The sequence below is a fragment of the Gymnodraco acuticeps genome, unplaced genomic scaffold, assembly GCF_902827175.1.
Source record: "Gymnodraco acuticeps unplaced genomic scaffold, fGymAcu1.1, whole genome shotgun sequence".
Lineage (NCBI taxonomy): Eukaryota > Metazoa > Chordata > Actinopteri > Perciformes > Bathydraconidae > Gymnodraco > Gymnodraco acuticeps.
Window position 1 is genome coordinate 1,224,697 of NW_022992081.1, and position 13,973 is coordinate 1,238,669.

At 40.2% G+C, this 13,973-nt stretch overlaps 1 protein-coding gene across 1 annotated transcript; it reads right to left on the reverse strand.

Moving 5' to 3' along the window:
* Nucleotides 1-545: 545 nt before the first annotated feature.
* Nucleotides 546-13,567, reverse strand: LOC117537256 (interleukin enhancer-binding factor 3-like). Its single transcript, XM_034202420.1, has 20 exons — nucleotides 13,459-13,567; nucleotides 13,039-13,175; nucleotides 11,921-12,035; nucleotides 11,294-11,481; nucleotides 10,675-10,849; nucleotides 10,401-10,569; nucleotides 8,680-8,771; nucleotides 8,194-8,289; nucleotides 7,556-7,667; nucleotides 7,372-7,469; nucleotides 7,193-7,298; nucleotides 6,960-7,100; nucleotides 5,240-5,430; nucleotides 4,653-4,772; nucleotides 4,434-4,565; nucleotides 4,097-4,258; nucleotides 3,618-3,744; nucleotides 3,448-3,486; nucleotides 2,675-3,013; nucleotides 546-1,843 (listed from the first exon to the last, which is right to left on the reverse strand). The coding sequence occupies exons 2-20, from the start codon at nucleotides 13,143-13,145 to the stop codon at nucleotides 1,791-1,793; spliced, it is 2,562 nt and encodes an 853-aa protein (XP_034058311.1). The 5' UTR covers nucleotides 13,146-13,175; nucleotides 13,459-13,567; the 3' UTR covers nucleotides 546-1,790.
* Between the last annotated feature and the right edge of the window lie 406 nt (nucleotides 13,568-13,973).

Consider the following 13,973-nt stretch of genomic DNA (forward strand, 5'->3'; position numbering starts at 1 on the left):
AAATCAAACTGTCAATAGAAGGCATAATAGAAGAAATATTTCTACATTGACAGTTGAGCAACTAGCGTTGATCATTTCAGATTCTATTCACATACGTGGGCCTGAACAAATAAGCACCACTAACTTTAATTTAAAAAAAGAAACCTTGCCAGGTGGTAAATTCTCAGCAATGCAATACAGTCGTGTCATTTATTATTTGGCTCTGTAGGAGGCTTTCAGAAGTAAATGTCAACTCTGATGTCCGAGTTTGAAAGATGTGCTTGTTTATAAGGCAGGAAAGTGTAATACAAGAAGCCATGCGAGTAGCATTGTGGGAAATGTATTAAGTGTTTTCTCAAACTGAGACTAATAGTTCAGATATGTAAGCCTCCTATACTTTGATATTTAATTTTAAACCTATTTCAATGTCATTGTAATGGCAACATTCAATTTGTGGTGTGCCCCTTAATAAAGTAATTACAAATCTGAATTCAGGATTGCAAGGTTAGGGCTATATTGTAACCTTGTACTTGTCTATTAAATAATTAAACAGATTGGAAGTAAAACATTTTTCAAAATAAGAGTCATTTATTTAAGAAAGAAGAAACTAAAAGACATGTTCAGGTCAAAAGTACAAGCAGAAATCAAAACCATATGTACTGATACAGAACAAGGTTACTAGATGGAAAAAACATAACCGTACAGAGAAGACATAATGATAGAGCAGGTATGTTTCTTTTACATTCATGTCAACACGGACATTAGGGAGGTTGGAGTGGAACCCTCTGATCAGAAGAGGAGCCTGCATCCGTCACCTACAACCGGTCTACAACAGAAGCCTGTACTAAGAAGAGGATTTGGGGTCAGTGAGGTCACTTCAGGGTTAAATCTGTATTTTCAGTGCTACAACGCTGGTTCACTATTTACCCAGGTAAATCCCCATGGTAACTTATGCTCCGAAGCAGGTAATGTTCGAGATAAGAGATTCGAGTGTAAGCACCGCCTGCTGACCAATCAGAGCTCTGTGTGGGGAGTTTATAGCAAGAGTTATATTCCAGGCTGAAGGAAACTGCAGTATATGCAGGCAAGACGGGCGGCAATACAACGCCAACTGTGTGAACATGTAAATTAACAGAATATCCCCGCCCATCTTCAGAAAGACCTGACTAACACCTGCGGTAAACACACTTAGATGAACGTTTAATAAACCACAGCTGCCTTTAATATATAAAAATAACCCTGTTTACTGCGGTAACATTTTTTTAAATTATTATTTGTGGGGATGTATAATATCTTCTTTTCTATTCCACAAAAAAATATTTTAAAAACACATTCAGTTGACGAAACACTCAAAGGTCATTCAAGTGTCGGATCCACTTGTGTCTTAAATGGGGCAGTGATATTATAAAGCTGTTTAAATACGCATTCAAACAGTCAGTCGTTTTTTTTGCCGTCCCTCCTTTATCCTGGATTATGTGTTTAACTCACGGATGCATAAAGTTTAAATTCTTCATACTTGTCTAATATTACAGATGACTCTTCATTCATTGACGTATGACGCTGCGCTGTCTGTACGCTTGTGCAGGTTTGTTATTGGTCAATGTTGTTAACCCCGCCCCTTTTACTTGAACCGCCGGACAGAGAAACCCTGGGTTGATTTACCGAGTTGTTAACCAGCGTCGTAGGACCACTTAGCGAGATCACCATTGTTATGGCTAGTAAAGTAAGATAACTCAAATGTCCAAGAGCTATTGATGTGAGAACGCAACAAAAACACGACATAGTGAGGTGAGAAGGTTGTACACTGATGATTAGTAATGCATGTTGTTCTGGTTCTGTCCTCCGGAGCCCTGGTACCCCCAATCTGTGGACAAACCAGAAGGTGTTATATGATGGGTCTGATACATTATTATGCTTTTGGGGGTTTTCTCCTGTAGTGTGTTTTGTGCATGTAAATGGTCTACAAAGAATAACATCTGTGTGGTCCCTCATGAGGGAGTTTCTCTCCCTCACACTCCCCCCCTGCCTGAAACACCACCATTGGACTCCTGTTTACTTTTGTAACATAGTGACATCACTATGTAACACTCACACTTCTTTTGGCCAGTGCCCCAACACATTGTACGTGATAAGCTAAGGGACGGGACATCTCTAAGCAGTTGACCAAACAGAGCAGACTGGGCTCTGGTTTTAGACAGAGGGTGAAAAGGCTTTTTGAACATAGACTAGAGGCACAGAAAACAATGAGACCTGAAAACATGCTAAATAGGGCCCTTTTAAAGCAGGATGTGGATTAAGTCCAGTTGCAGTTTATAACCAACACGTCATAACTTTATTTTTATTAGACCTTTGAGTGAAATTGTCATAATCGGCCTATGAGTTGATAAGTTATATCTAGAAAAAACGTTGTTGTGAGCCCTTTAACGTCAATATTGTAATTAGACTAAGTCTAAGTAGTGATCTGTGCCTGTGTTGAACTGATTTCCAGACGTTTTTTGAGATATGGCAATGAATGGAATCAGTTACCTTGGTTAGTACAGTGACGTTTCATCAAAGTTAAGTTTATGCTCAAGGAGGGTTTCTCCTGAGAAATCACGTGTACACCAAAAACATTTGATTGATTCTTAAAAACCTTTAGCAGGAAGAACATTTGTATTTGATTGTATCAGTTAAATTCAACTCCATCCTCCCTCACCGTGAGTGTTATACATCTGTCCGCCCGTCACTGAGCTGGGGTAAGCCGTGCTGTACATGGAGTAGTTTCCTCCCGGGTTCTGCGTCTGACTCTGGGTCAGCATCTTCTTCTTCTCGTCTCCGTAGCCGTAGCTGTAGGGGCTCTCCTGGTCGGTGGGCGGAGGCATGGACTGGTAGCTTTCTCCCTGTGTGGTGCCGGTGTCGGAGCTGGAGACGGGCGGGGAGACATATGTGCTGGTGCTACTGCCTTCTGGATAAAAGGTGCCGTAGCCAACACTGCTGCTTGATGCGGGGGGGTCTGTGGCTGTGGTGCTGGCTGCATAGCTTCCATACGGTTTCTCTGAAGGACAGACACTTTTACAAACAGGCATTTCAATGACTCCTTTTTATCCTATTAAAGTTGAATGGACCTTTGTTTAATGCATATTTGTTCATTTCTGTGTGTAGTTATATATTCAGGTCACTCTTGGAAAATATATTTTTACCTGGTTAAATTAAGGATATTTAAAAAAAAAATATTATTTTCTTTAAAAATGTTTTATGTAAAGCAATTTGTTGTTATTGTTTTTTAAATGTGCTATACAAATAACGATTATTATTAACATTATTATTTTCTTAAATCAGTTTCAAACAATGTCTATTTTTTAATTCAGTGATGATATAAATAAACAAAAACAAGCATGGAAACACGTCTATCAAGGGAAACAAATGTCGCCTTTCACTAGTTATGTTAGGGGGACTGCAAAGACTTTTCGGTTAGTAGTAAATACTTACGATAGCTTCCGCCAGCCCCGCCCTCATAACTGTAGTTAGCTTTTTAAATAAAGGAAAGAAATGAACATTTAGTTGGTTTCTTTACAGACGTATGAAGTGTATTCAAAAGGACCTTGGAAGGATTGTCTTTGCAAGACCAAGCTGAAATCAAGTGAGTGCAAAATCTTTACTCTTGTTATAGCTCGGTCCTGAGGAAAACTGCTTTCCTCGGCCCCTGCCTCGACCTCTGTTGGGACCCCAGCCCCGAGACCCCGAGTCTGAAGGAATGCCGCGGATAGTGCCGAACCCCGGGATGTGCTGTTGAACAGGAAATGGACGAATAATTGATGTTAATAGCTAATGCTTGTGTAACAATTTTGATATTCAACCAAGGAACTAAAAGTTTTATTAAACATTTATACAGAAACAAAACCTTAAAGCCACAATGATGATTAATGGTACTACAGATCATTTTCATAATGAGAAGCGGTAGTCTTTACAGAAGCTCACACACAACATGAATGAGTCAAAACTTCATTTCATTGGCCATCATTTTTTTCACTCAAATTCACACACTTTTAAGGATCGTGGGAACTTTTGGTTTGGGACTACAAGTTCAGCAAAACTAACAAGATAAACAATATATCATATCATGAACTAGATGAGTTACCATGTCAGTGTAGGTGACTTTCTTCTTGGGAGCATTTCTGTCCGTGTTTGACACGCCACACTCCTCCGGGAACAGCTTCTCCAGAGCAGCCAGGGCAGCGTACGACTTCGCCTCCTTCTTATTAGAGCCTCTCCCTTTGAACTTCTCTCCATCAACCGCCACCTGATGGACAGGAAAAAGATAAAGCATCAAAGTGTTTGTGCTTTTTGAACTGACATACATTACAGTGTGTCATCTTATTTGATTCTGCCACTTAGAGTTCGCAGACGCTAAACCCTCCAAAAGAACCCAACAGTAAACCTTTGTGTTTTTCTTGTATGTGATAACGCTGACTCACCTCCATGACAAAGCACTTTTCATGGGAGCCCCCAGTCTCTGCAGACAGCTCGTATTTCAGGCTGCGGCGCTTCTCATTCAGCTCCATCACAGGGTTCTTCCCATGTTTGGTTAAGATAGGACCCTGACCGCTCTGAAGCAATTAACAAACATTGGCCGGTAAACACACATGACGATCTTTTTAAAGAGAATTCTCAGAGGGAGGAACTGAGGAACATACTTCGTCCGATGCATTAGAGGCCGTGCTAGCAGCTTTCACTACTTCCTTGGTTCCTTCCACTTCAACAATGGGCTCCACTTTAGATTCTGCGCCAGTCGGAAGGCCGAGATCCTGCAGGGCCTGTCAATTACAAAAGTCAAATTATTAACAACTCTTGCTTTATTCAAATACCATGTGTCAACCATCAGGAAAATGCTTCAGATGTTTTGCCATTAAAAGACGTCATTGTCGAGATAAAGCGACAAATGCCTTTTTAACCCTTTTAAATCTCAATATATGCCAAAAGAAAATTACAAAATAAATACATTTCTTTGTATTTTTACATTAAATCCAATCATCTTTCCTTACATACCTTTCATTATTACAAACCTGCAAACAAAAAGGGTTGCACAGTAGCTCTGTATCACACTACACCCTAACCCCGCCCCCTCGATAGAGGTACAATCAAATTCATAGGTTTATTTCAAATGACTAACTACTAATACTATTATAACTGGACACGGATCAAATATGTATTTCACTGTGGAGAAGATTTTTTTTGTGAAGGCCAACTCGATAATCTTAAATAAGAAATACAGGAGTCTTGCCTTGGTGGCTACGTTAAGCTTGGCCGCTCGTTTGGATGGTCCCGTTGACTCGTAGGTCTTCCCGTTCACGTCCACAGCCATGGTGAAGACCGGCTCGTGGACCGGACCAGTCTGAGACGTGAGTCGGTACTCCAGGCCCGGTCTGTACTGGTTCAGACGCATCACAGCATTCATGCTAAAATCATCCGTAACTACGGAGAAAAGGAAAATAAACTCATTAGACATGAGCAGTTTCCTTGAGAGATATCCAGAACTATGAATTCATGCAGCTCTGCAATCATTTCACCCAGCTTTTATATACGTCATGTTGTCATTTTATTAGGGGGCACCCTAAAAGACGACCATCTAATCTTAGGAGCCTGACTGGTGATAAAGTGTTTGTGGAAACAAAGGATAATTTCACTTGGGCAATATTGGGGCACGATTTGTCTGATTCTACAATTCATTTATTGGTTCCTTTCTTTTTTGGTATAAATATCACTCTTTTAATAATTCTGTTTTCATAACTAATAACTCATTTTAATTTACAATTAATCTCCTTATTTTGCATTAAGACATCATGTAGATCAGGGGTGTCAAAATTAATTTCATCGCGGGCCACATTAGAATTATGGTTGCACTCAAAGGGCCGGTGGTAACTTCAAGATTATATAATATACATGGATAAATATCTATAATATATATAAAATAATGTATTATTTTACAATATTTCCTCTGCATTGGATTATTATCTAGGTAATAACTTCATAATTAACTACGTCTGAAAGCAGAAGTCTAGGGCAAATAATTGCAAGTCTCTTCAGTGCATCTCACAAAATGAGATGCATTGTGGGACATGTAGTTTATGGGCAACGTGCTCCTGTAAAGCGGCACGTAACCTTATAAACTGATTATATTCTTTGCAAGCTCTTGTGGGCCACATCAAATGAAGTAGCGGGCCGGGTTTGGCCCCCGGGCCTTGAGTTTGACACCCCTGATGTAGATGAAGTTGCACCATACAAACTCGCTGGTCCTATCCAAGGAGCATCTTGCTGATTTCTAATTTAGCTAAATAAGAACAAAATGTGTCTGCTAACTTGTATAAAAAATGTTATTATTTAGAGCACTCACGTAGAAATATAGCACTACCAGAATGCTAAATATATTTATTTTTTGAACGCGTCTTTGTCGGAATCAGAAGCAGGAGGCTCTCTGTGTGGCCTTCCTTCTGTCTGTTGCTACAATGGGGCGAATTGAATTAGGGCCGAAAGTTACATTTATAACCACAAAACAAAAGCAGCCCAAAACACGTGTTCTGTCTTTCTATCAGTCTCTCTTTCAAAATGACTAAAACTGCTCCACCCACACCGGCCTATACAAACAACTAATAACGTCACTTAATGACGGAAAAACAACAATTAAATTAGTTAAAAGTCTGACTATTAGTAGGCAAGACTTTGTACATTCTTAGTCGGGCAAACCCCTACAATTAATTAGGTACAGACATTAGAAGGCAAGAGATCTAGCTACATTTACATAATAAAATCTCCACTCGATACATGTATAATATGGATTTTTTCAAACAGTCATATAAAGAGAATTGAAAATAGAAACAAAAAATATTGTACAAGTTTATGTTGTGTTATGGCGTTGAAGGCGAACATTTCAGTCATATTTAAACAGCTCATTCAACAGTAAAAAGGCTCAGATTACAGCAGGTCTGCTGACACTCATTACTAACATGATTTCCTCTGAAAGCGCTTCTGGAACTTCAGAAACTTCCTCTGCTTGCTGTTGAGTTGGGGCTCCCCTTCAGTTTTCTCTACCTGTGTGTAGGGTCTCTTAGCTGGCAGGCTGAAGTGTCCAGCGGGCGGTATCTGGGCTGCAGGACGCAGCAGAAACAAGCATGAGAACAGACTCTTCCATGACAAATCATGACAAACAACACAGGAAATAAAAGAGATCGATAGGTACCTGTGCCTTCTTTGCCGGCTCCCCCTATTCTCCGAGGCTTTGTAGGTTTGAAGTCCATCCCCAACACTTTGTGCATTTGTCCAAATGCACAGAGCCTCAAGGCAAACTATGGAGAATGTCAAAGTGAGCCACTAAATCCAAACATATTAGTGAGTCATGCATTAGCATCCTGCTCTTACCTGAGCACTCTGCGTGATGTCTTCCCGCTGCTGCGGAGTCAGATTTGCAGCGGCGTCGAATGTGTCCTTCTCACATGGATCTTTTATTCCAGGGCCTCCTATGCACAGATACAGCTACATTAGTATATGGTAATGGTAGTGTATAAACATCAATGCTGGTGTGACAATTAGTACAAACGTTAACCTTCCAAGAGGATTCCAGATGCAACGCACTCCAAAACCCTGCGAAGCGACTCGCCCGCTCCCATCGTTCTCTCAGACGTTCCTATAGCTTTTTCTACTAGCAGCTCCAGAGGCTATGAGGAGATCAGAGGAGAGAAAATTAGAGTGGTGCGGGAATGAGTCCCAGAAATTAGTAAACATTTTAGTTTTGGTTAGATGGTGGAAAGAAGGTCTGTGGTGAATACAAGCTAACAAGTTTTTCATGTCTTGTTCTACTACATAAAATACAAGTAAATACACGCCGACCATCAGTCACCTTTAGTTTCGCAATGGTGACATGAAGTCACGCGACTGTCATGTAGCTCGTTTATTAGCATTAAGTTAGCTATTTACTTATGGAAATTGCATATACGCTATTACTATAATTAAATCGGTGTTAATGTGTAACCCTTTTATCCCACTGGGAAACTTTTTTAAGTATCACCAACGTTTGTTTGCCACAGATCTCTGCTTTCGCGACATTCGAAAATCCCATTGTTTTTTGTCTATGTAGCTTATGATGCTAACTTCTGGCAAACAAAAACACTTCCTCACTTCACACACAAACATTATCAACATCCAAGCTCCATTTGTGCACAAATACGACCACGGTTTCCTCACCCATCCTGACAGTGGCGTCCAGGTAGGAACGCGGTTACACAAGTCCCTCATGATCCTGACCACGAGGATGGCAGAACCCAGGTTGTTGACTTTAGCCTGGAGACACAAACAAAAGCTAGTTCAGTGGGAGGAGCTAATGTTTCCTTAACCCTGCGTTTTGAGGTTTCACAAAACAACCCAAAAACAAAGCACAGACAGGTCGGAACAACTGAGCCGTCTCCAAATCAACAAGACTTCAATGTACGAACACACAAAGTGAATATAGAGAGAGCTGAAGTCTGAAAGATTAATTTTCTGATAAAGAAAATGATATGCTGTTGTCAATACCAATGATACAATCAAATGTGTCATTGGTATGGATCAACAGATCACTCTTTATGAGTTAATAAACATTGTGAAGGGTTACTGTCTCTAATTGGATAGACAGGAAACACTACTCAAAGAAACAGTTCAACCTTACGTACAAATAAGGACGTGAATGCAAACCTGGAACCACTTGGCGTGGCGGAGAGACGCCAAGGCAGTAAGGCATTTCTGCATGTCCAGAACGTCCGGCGGATCGTTGTCTGTTCGCGTAGCTATTGACGAGGTGGGGTAAGAAGAAAAGGTACAGTTTGACCAAGGGGGTGGGCTCTGTCTCGCAGCTCAGGGAGTAGCAGCTTTCCCCAAACCAGCAGCAGGGAAAGGGGGTGTAAATCTTTGGTCCCAGCAAGAATAAATCTCACAATTCCCGGCCCACGTTTCCACAGTGTGTTAAAATGGAAGTAAACAATGTAGTATCATTAAAAACATTGCATAGCATGTTGTGAACTACATTGAACACCCCCTTCCCTCAGCCACACGGCTTGGGTTTGCTGCTCCCCCCCTCCTGAGACAGTGTGTCCAGTTGGTCAAAGGTCCAGCGTTCCTAAAAAATGCACAAACTAAAAGGCAGTAAATTGAAAATCACAAGCATTTAGAGTCTTCACGTCTGCCCCAAACTGCAGCAAAACTGATGGAGGCCCTGATCTAAAAGTGCCTTATTAAAAGATTGGAAACACAAAGGGCCATACCAGCTGTGTGCAAGTTTAAGCTCATCCTCTACACCGGGGGGGGGGGGGGGGGGGGGGGGGGGCCTGGATACGGCGTGCAAGACCATTTGATCAGTGCTCGAGGTAATTCATAATCACACGTGAAAAAACAACTCTAAAAATGTTGAAACAAAATCTCGACAGCGTGTAGAACTGACTACCTACAGTCGTAACATAACTGGCTACTGACTGTTTTTCCTGTATTTATTCTCTGTACCGTGTCCTGCTGAGAGGCGTTTATATTATTCATTTAGTTATTTGCTGATATCCCTCATTTTGAATTCATAAAAGAATAATCTAGGATATGATTATGGTGATTTTTTAACATGGCCTATTTCTGTCAGGATAAATTACAATAACTTGAAACAGTAGGCTGTTAAACCCAACACGCAAAAATTGTCATCCTGATTGAAAATGACGGGGCGGGGGGGGGGGGAAGAGAGACTTTGGGATTTGGACCCAATGGACTAAAACTGCACTACGGCCGGTATGGTTCTGTATGCCTCCCCTTAACACCTTCTTGAAACATTGGGCAACTATGTAAATACAGCTTGATCAACGCAGAAGCTCCATAAAAACTCCACTAACCAGGACAAGCATCGAAAAAATAGACTGCTTCTGTTTTTTTACACCTTTTCCCTGCTACATTTAAAGGATATTGATAGAAGCCACATCATTACCCTCATGCCATTTTCATTTGAATGTATCAGTTTTGCTGCAGCTGGTGCCAAATGTACATATTCAGGATCAAGTAAGTACATGCAATACGCGCTTTAACTTGTTATTCTTGAAAAGCCTTCAGTTTAAAACATGAAAACATGAAAACAAGAATAAACAGAGTTGTTTTTATAACTGTAGCATTGTTATCACCAACATGAATCAGCGAGGCAAACACCAGTTTGTCCCAAAACGACGACGGGACCCCCGAGCAGGTGAAGAGCCAACAATGATTGGTTGTTCCCCGGCGTCGGTGTAAGACAGTCACTGTGACCGCTCCACTGAGGGTTAAGAAGATGATGATGATGGACAACCATGTGAGTTACAGGTCAGTGGAGCGGCACAGTGTCTGCACACTGAGCACACACAGATCAGAGCAGCTGTGGAAGCTGATGCTGGAGACTCAACCAACATACGTACCTTCTTCTCCTTCATTTTTTTCTTCTGCGATTTCAGTTTCTTGATTTGTCCTGACCAGAGGTGAAGTCAGGTGGATAGTGAGCGTCAGGATCGACTGCTTGGTAGTCGTCACAACAAGACTGGCATCCTCCGGACACTGGCTCACTGTATATGTCCCAGCTGAACTTGCCTGTTAAAAAAGGAAAAACAACTCTTAATATCTAAGAAAGGACCACATTTAACCTCAATTTGTGAAATGTATTTAAAGAGAACGACTGTAGGTAGTCAGTTCTACCTCTAGCTGTTCAGATAATTTCTCAGCCACTTGATTGAGCAGAGTGACGGTGGGCATGTTGGAGCAGAGCAGCACCAGCTCCAGGTCCTTGTCTCCGGTCAGCAGGAGGCCCTTGGCCACCAGGCCGACCCTCATGACCCCCCGCAGGACACGCTCTTGTGAATCAACACTTGCACTGTGATGAGGGAAAAGCAATACAAATAATAATGGAAGCATTTCTCTTAAGAGGAAAAACTGTCAGGTTAAAAGTCTAATTTTGATCTGCATTTAATTAGGGATTTTAAAATTAGAGTAGTTAAGATGTTTTGATAATGATACTTATCGATTTACCCTTATTAGGTCGGTTATTTATCGAATATATTATTTTAAGATATGATTTATAAAAAGAATAAACTCGGAATGTATGTATATTCTAAATATAAATGCATTGTGAACATATATATATGTAGTCTAAATAGACCTAAATGTTGTATCTAGTGCAGTAAGGTGTTCAACCAGATATAATAACCAATAAACAAACACAGTCACTATATGAAGTTATATAAAAACAATAAAATAACTGGTACTGTATGTATACTTTTCAACTCATTGGCAGAGAGCATTTGGAAATGCTGCTCACCTCATTGTATTTCCTGTGTTATCCTTCGGAATATCCATCTTGTCAGACACAGTCTTTAGGGCACACTCCACCCGCGAGACGATCGTCTGCACCGCCTCCAGCTCCTCAGGGGAAGGGTACACTTCAGAGTGTTTGGCCATCACGTGGCGGTCATAAGGCCCTGTGCGCGCCCGGGGGGTTGGAGCCTCCTTTATTGGGAAATCAGAAAACGTAAGGTTTAGGTAAGAGAAAAAAAGACGGCATAGTGTAGATGAGAGCGGATATACATTTAGTTGTTTTTATTATAGGAGTATTCATTAGAAGTAGTTTTTGCATTTCTTATCCAGTTTATTGCTACTTCGATGCATTCTAGTGAAAAAGCACTTGTATACAATATGTGAAGTAAAAATAAAGTTGGGAAGTAAAAACATTAATAGTAATAGTTGGGAAGTGCCTGACTTTATACAAAATAAACACGCACCAGAAATAGCCTTTATGAAAGAGGAAGAACAATCTTTTTAAAGCATAACAGCAACCGGAAAACATTAGATGTTCAGTCTTAATTTGGAGGCAGGTTAAATGAGTGAAATTATAAAGCCTGTGGATTATTAAGTCTTTGATGGGTGATTCAGAAGGAGAAATAAGGACCTCATGGTGCCTTGGGTGGTGTTCAATCTCCTCTATAGCTGCGACGTAATCGTGGTATCGCCTCAGCTCCTCCTCGTAGCACAGGCTGTCATACCAGTAGCGCAGATCTTCATATCTGGAAAGAGGAAAAGAAAATGTATGGGAAGCTCTGACAGAAAAGCACCAAAGCAGACACTACAACAATACAGTAACATTCAAATCGGAATGTTTTGTTGTCACTTTGAAGAGATAGCAAAAGACCCTTAGAATTATTGATCTACCCACTGTGCTTGAATATTTCATTATATATGAAATGCAACAGATTGATAGAATAAAAGTCATTTCTGCGCGAAACAAAGAAATGTTTCATTTTCTTATCAACTCAGTGGCAAACTTACCAGAAATGTCCCAATTTGAGATCAATTTAGTGAATCTACTCTAACTGTGCCCACATTCAAAAGCAAATGGATGTCTATTATGTGAGTTTTATTATTCATTTCTGTGTGAGTCTGTTTACAGGTTTCTAGACCGCTAACTGAGTTTTATTTTATTGAGTTATATCTTGTTTTTGAATTATTGAAAAATAAATGTTGCTTAATGTTTGGTATTTATGAAAAATAAATACCATTAATTGTGTTATACAATTTGAATTGCCTTACTTCATCTAAGGATAACTTGTGGGTTATCTGTCAACACTTTTTTATAGCGGGTAGCTGGCTCCTCCACATTAACTTTTTAATTTCTCAAAATAACAAACATTAATCCTAGAGTTAAGGTTATCAAGAGTCTGAAAAACAAAAAAGTGGCGACAGATAACCCACAAGTACTGATCAGGTTATGTTAAATGTACATTTAAATGTCTATTTAACCATGTTCACATATCTGTTGAATCTGTAAATTCACCTGATCAGAGTCAAGTCATTTGTTTTAGTTCTATTCATACAGTTTAAACATGTTTATTCTATTTGTTTGTATTCTTAATATACCTGTGTATATCCTCATCCTGTGTTTCTCTCTCTTATTCTGTTGCTGCTATAACACCTGCATTTCTCGACGAGGATCAATAAAGGTACATCTTATCTTAAGAACACTTCTTATTACATTGCTTTGCTGTGTGCATGCAGTGCGTGCTTGTGTACCTATCAAAGTCGTGCGGAAGGAGGCGGTGGCCCTCCTGGATCAGGGCGTCCCAGTACAGCAGCTCCTCATACGCCTGGTGCTCATCCCACTGCTCTGCAGCGGCCATGCTGTCACGACTTTCAGGAAGCTACCACCTCTTTCAGTAGAAAAACAAACGTTTCTAGTCAGGGCACAGCGGCCACTGTAAAATGTACTGAATTATGGTAGAAAAGTTATCCGAATGCATATTTTGCTAACATCTAACAAGCTAACCTTAGCTAATGTCAACGGTGTAGCATTGGCATCTCACTTGATGATAGCAAGCTAGCTAACGCTTTCCAGAATAACAGTACCATGTTTGTGAACGTGTAATCATTGGGTTTATTTTGCACAGTACCACTACCTTCAAGAGAAGTTACGCCTTTGCAGTTAGAGCTTACCTTTGACAAAAAGCGAATACAAATGCGTGTAGACCTTTTCGCGGTAACGTAGTTAGGAGGACTTCTTCTACTTCCTGCTCCTCTTCTTCTACGCTTTAACTGGTGCACTATGAACCATCATAAAAGGTGCCGCCCCACTCTCTACGGTGATAAAAGCCACTACAGGTCGAAGGGCTTTATTTAGAGATATTTAAATAAAACATAGGCCTACTGTACATATTTGTATACTGTCTTATTTGATATATCTATATCAGTAGGTTGGCTGTATGTTTTATTTCCCCTATATGGGGCATTCTACTGAATTAGTACAAAGTGCGGTCCCACAACAAGAAAAACTATTTAACAAGACAATTAAGTATTCATATATAGATATTTACTAAGAATATGTTATGGTCTATTTAAACACAAGGCATTACATTAGATAGTGATACGCTTAATATGTAGAAATACATAATTTATAGCCAGTGTACTTACTACTTTCTATTGGGAAGTAGGTGTCCCCAACCCTGACATCA